The following is a 4,518-nucleotide window of genomic DNA, read 5'->3' as shown; positions in this document are numbered from 1 at the left end:
AGTGATAAGAATTCATCAGAATCTAAGTGCATTTTGAAAAATAGATGTGGATTTTGAGGATAATGATCTTGTTCTCATGGTCATATACCTGGTGAAGCCAAAAGAAGAAAGTCTGAGCCAATTCAAAGCCTCTAGAGCTCGATGAATAGATCTAACCCCCTGAGGTTCTGGACCTCATGTCCCCAGCACCTGGGGGGCCCAGAATCTCAGGCTTGTCAGACCCTAATTGTGGGATTTGGGTCAGGAATGGAGGTGGAGCCAGTGTTTGGCCTTGTGATGGATGTGAAAAGCTTTTATCCTCCATGCTGGCTGGAAGGGATGTGAGAAACAGGCCTTCTGAGGATTTCTGCCTTATTCTGCACAGGTTCACGGAGATGAGCAATCCAGCCCCACCCAAGCTCCTGGAACTTGCAGCCCACAGCCTGCTGAACAATGAGGCTTCAGTTTTGCCTGCCTTGGAAGAGTTCACAATCGACCTCTTCCCACCACTGCTCACTGCCGCATTTGCCAGGGGCCACAAGAAGGCCCTGAAGGCCTTGGTGCAGGCCTGGCCCTTCCCCTTTCTCCGTCTGGGCTCTCTGATAGTGCAGTGGCCCAACCAAGACAGCTTGCAAGCTGTGCTGGATGGGCTGGGGACCTCTTCTGCCCCCAGTGCTTGTCCCAGGTAAGGAGGTTCCTGGGATCATGGCCCTGTCATGAGGGGCCAGCACAGAGCCAGAGGGAGAGTGAGCTGGGGTTAAGGGGGACAGATGGGGACTCCATGGGTTTCCATGTTAAGTGGCTAGTGATGCAGCTGAAGAGCATTAAGGAGCAGGAGTTTTGCCTGCTAGTTATTGTGGTGCAGGTTTTGTGAGGCACAGGGACTGGGAATGGGCCCAACTGCCAAAGGAAAAGCCCATTCAAGAGGGCAAGCTGGGTGGGCTGTTGCTGTTCATCTTACTTGGGCCCTGCAGGTTTCAGCATCTTACCACCCCTCCCTCTCCCCACAGGAAGTCAGAACTGAGGGTGCTGGATTTGACCCTGAACTTTGAGCAGGTCCAAAGTAAAGGGGCCTCTGAGGCCTTGGCCAGGTTCCCATTCTGGTTACCATCGACAGTCAAGGCAGAGATGCCCCAGGCTACAACCAAGCCCAAGCCAGTAGAGGATTCGAGAAAAGGACTAAAGCAGCCATGGGAAACAGTAGAATTACACATTGATCTTTTCCTGAGAGGCCCCTTTAAGTTGGATACGTTCCTCTCTAGCCTCCTGACGAAAGTGGAGCGGAGCCATGGGTCCTTGCGCCTGTGCTGTAGGAAGCTGCACATTGAGGAGATGCCCTTTAATAGTCTGATAGGGATCCTGAAGACACTGGAGCTGGACTTCATCCAGGAGCTGGAGGTGTTTGACTGGTTCCGGGCACTGTCGGAGCAGAGCCTCTTTGCCACACAGCTGGGAAGGATCTGCAACCTGCGCAGCCTCAAGCTGGCCTACTACCACTGGGCCTTCCCCCCAGAGGGCGAGCAGTCCTCCAGCTGCTTCCTCTCCCAGCTCAGTAAGCTTGGCCACCTCCAGAAGCTCCACCTCTCCTATTCCTACCTCTCCGGCAACCTACATCAAGTACTCAGGTGAACAGATGAGCAGGGACCTCCATACAGTCCCCAGAATCAGGGAAGGGGAGGGAGAAAGACAGGAAGTGGGGCCAATTAGTAGGTACTCTTGAAATCGTGGGTGCAGCTTGGGAACCTGGGGGGTCAGATGCAACTGATGGCTGGAGTCTGGAAGAGAGATATCTGGTGGGGAAAGGTGTACTTTGCTAAAAAACAAAATTACAGAAAATTTAGTTTAAAGGTCTAATTGACTTTTATTTGTGATTCACAAATAAATAAAATAGAATAAGAGCTCAAATGATCTCAGCAGAGGAAATTGGTTTTATAGGCAGAAAAAGGATGAAAAAAAAAGCAGAGTAAGGAACAGAAAGAAGCTTGTTTAAAAGTTCTTTTCCTTATAGGAAAAGAAGTGGCCTCCTTATCATGCTGGGTCCTGTCTGATTGGTTGCTGTGAATCACCTGTTCTTTGGAAAATTGACCCATTTCGGCTCGGCGCCTATAGCTCAACCGGCTAAGGCGCCAGCCACGTACACCTAAGGTGGCGGGTTCGAATCCCCAGCCCGGACCCGCCAAAACAACAATGACGGCTGCAACCAAAAAATAGCCGGGCGTTGTGGCGGGCGCCTGTGGTCCCAGCTACTTGGGAGGCTGAGGCAGGAGACTCGCTTGAGCCCAGGAGTTGGAGGTTGCTGTGAGCTGTAATGCCACGGCACTCTACCCAGGGGGACAGCTTGAGGCTCCGTCTCAAAAAAAAAAAAAAAAAAAAAGAAAAGAAAATTGACCCATTTCAAAGTTTGTTCAGCACTTAGCATAAGTGACTCCATTCTGGTTTGATCTGGTCCACTGGGGCCTCGTGTAGAAGCTTAGTCCAAAACAATGTGTTAGGACTAACAAAGAATTCTCAACACAAAGATCAGAAAATTTTGAAAGAAGAAAAGTTTGTTTTACTTCCTGCAGGCAGGGCACAACAGGAAAGAAAGAAAAGCAAAGGGTTGGTCCAGGGGACAAGTGACTTAGGTTTTGTCAGGGGTTACAAAGGGTAAAAAAAAAAATTGTTGCAGACTGAGAGTGGGAACAGCTGTGAGGTCACTACATTTGCTTTTCCTTTCTTTTTCTTCCTTTAGGGTGGCTTGTCAGTTTTTCTGGAATGTGGTTCTAGCAGATGTGGGGGGAAGGGTCATACTCCTTCAGTATTTTTTCAAGTGTTGCGAAAACAAAACTTTGCAGGTAGTTAATCAAACAAGGTACTGTTGTATGCTGTGATCTTCCCCTTTAAAGGGGCAATCATGAGTTGAATTCACTCCTTTCCCCACCCTCTGTTAGTTTATTTTTTCCTTGGTTAGAGAATCTATTATCAAGGCCATCCTATCACCATAGTCTTTGGGTATTTTATTTACCAATATGTTTTTTTACCCAACAAATCTTTCTGGACACTGCCAAGAACTGGGCAGGAAAAAGCCAGAGACAACACAAGTCAGGCCACTGCTCCTGGAGCTTATGCTGCCCTAGGCAGGTGGGTGAAGAACCCTACAGGACAGTTGTAGGAGGGACGTGTCCTATTCCACATATGGCTCCTAGAAATTTCCAGGTGGGGCATTTAGTACACCTAGCCCACCCTGGTTAAATGGAAGCCTGAGTGGCAGCTTCCCTAAACCCAAACCCAAAGAATAATGAGCTCACCCTATGAATTCCTTATTATCGATCAAACTCTGTCCAAACAGCTCCTCAGCAGTCATGTTGGGTTTGTATAACATGGATCTCCATTTCACCAAAGAGAAACTTAGCATTGAAGAGGTCATGGAGGGCCTGCTAGGTCCAGTGAGACAGAGCCAGGCCTTGGAACACCAAACTGGACATGTTCCTAAACACACTGGTAAATGGCCTCCCTGATGAGGAAGTGGTCTTAGGACTAGCCTCCTATGTGGGCAAGTGGGTGTTCAAGGTAGAGCGCCGGGCCCTCCCCTGAGGTAGCTGTGCCTTCTCTCCTCAGGTGCCTGCAGGCCCCACTGCATGCCCTGGAGATCCGCTCCTGCACACTTCTTGACACTGATATCACCTACTTGTCCCAGAGCCTTCATGCCACCTGCCTGAGGAAGCTGGATCTTAGTGGCAACAACCTGTCCTACATGGTTCCTGGGCCTTTAGAGACACTGCTGGCAAAGGTCTCAGGGACATTACAACACCTGGACCTGAACCACTGCCGGCTGAAGGACGCTCACCTCAGTGCCATCCTGCCGGCCCTGTGCTGCTGCTCTCACCTGGGCTCCCTGGGCCTCTCCGACAACCCGGTCTCCAGGGCAGGCCTCCTGAGCCTGCTGGAGCACACAGCAGGGCTCATGGAGCTGAAGCGGGTGCTCTATCCCATCCCGATCGAGTGCTGCGTGTACTTGCATGGCCTGTCCTGGGGGCCTGTGAACAAAGGCAGGCTGTGCCAGGTACAGGCTGAAATGCAGAGGCTGCTGCAGGCCGTGCAGAGGGCTGACATGCAGTGGAGCCCCCCACTGCCCTCACCTTTGCCTGTGAGGCTGGTGCAGCTCGACTAAGAGGCAGGCCCAGGGCCTGGGGAACTGTGGTCAAAGCGGGCAGCTGGAAGCATGGCCAGGGCCACAGACTTCCTGTTGGGCACATGTTTGCAGGGAACATAAAGGAGTCTTCCACGGGAACTGTCTGATGCTTTCCTCTCTTCTGCTTCACTCCCTATCCACAGTGCAAAGCCTGTCCTGTTTCAAATGTTCATTTGATCCACATGTATTTACCCAGGTAGCTCTACCACCAGGTGCCAGAAATGGAGGGCCACCAAAGACCCAGTTTCCCCAGCAAGTACCCCCTTTGCTCACCTCACTCTGGTCACCCACTTAGCTTCTCTTGCTTGTTTTTTGCTTCTGGACAGAATTAAACAGGCCCTTGGCTGACTTCCCCACCTAAAGGCATC

General features: G+C 51.0%; 1 protein-coding gene across 1 annotated transcript; it reads left to right on the top strand.

Annotated features, from left to right (window-relative positions):
- Positions 1–374: 374 nt before the first annotated feature.
- Positions 375–4,129, top strand: LOC100960253 (melanoma antigen preferentially expressed in tumors-like). The gene is made up of 3 exons (XM_003803302.2): positions 375–664; positions 990–1,604; positions 3,577–4,129. The coding sequence occupies exons 1-3, from the start codon at positions 375–377 to the stop codon at positions 4,127–4,129; spliced, it is 1,458 nt and encodes a 485-aa protein (XP_003803350.2).
- Positions 4,130–4,518: the final 389 nt, after the last annotated feature.

This window comes from Otolemur garnettii, unplaced genomic scaffold (assembly GCF_000181295.1).
Source record: "Otolemur garnettii isolate 467f Iridium unplaced genomic scaffold, OtoGar3 scaffold00292, whole genome shotgun sequence".
Taxonomy (NCBI): domain Eukaryota; kingdom Metazoa; phylum Chordata; class Mammalia; order Primates; family Galagidae; genus Otolemur; species Otolemur garnettii.
Note: the sequence above shows the minus strand (reverse complement) of the source record. Positions and strands in the feature narration are given on the sequence as shown.

Coding starts and splice junctions, on each gene's coding strand:
- LOC100960253 (XM_003803302.2), top strand. CDS start 375: ATGAGCAATCCAGCCCCACCCAAGCTCCTGGAACTTGCAGCCCACAGC. Junction 665..989: donor GCCCCCAGTGCTTGTCCCAG/GTAAGGAGGTTC, acceptor CTCTCCCCACAG/GAAGTCAGAACTGAGGGTGC. Junction 1,605..3,576: donor AACCTACATCAAGTACTCAG/GTGAACAGATGA, acceptor TTCTCTCCTCAG/GTGCCTGCAGGCCCCACTGC.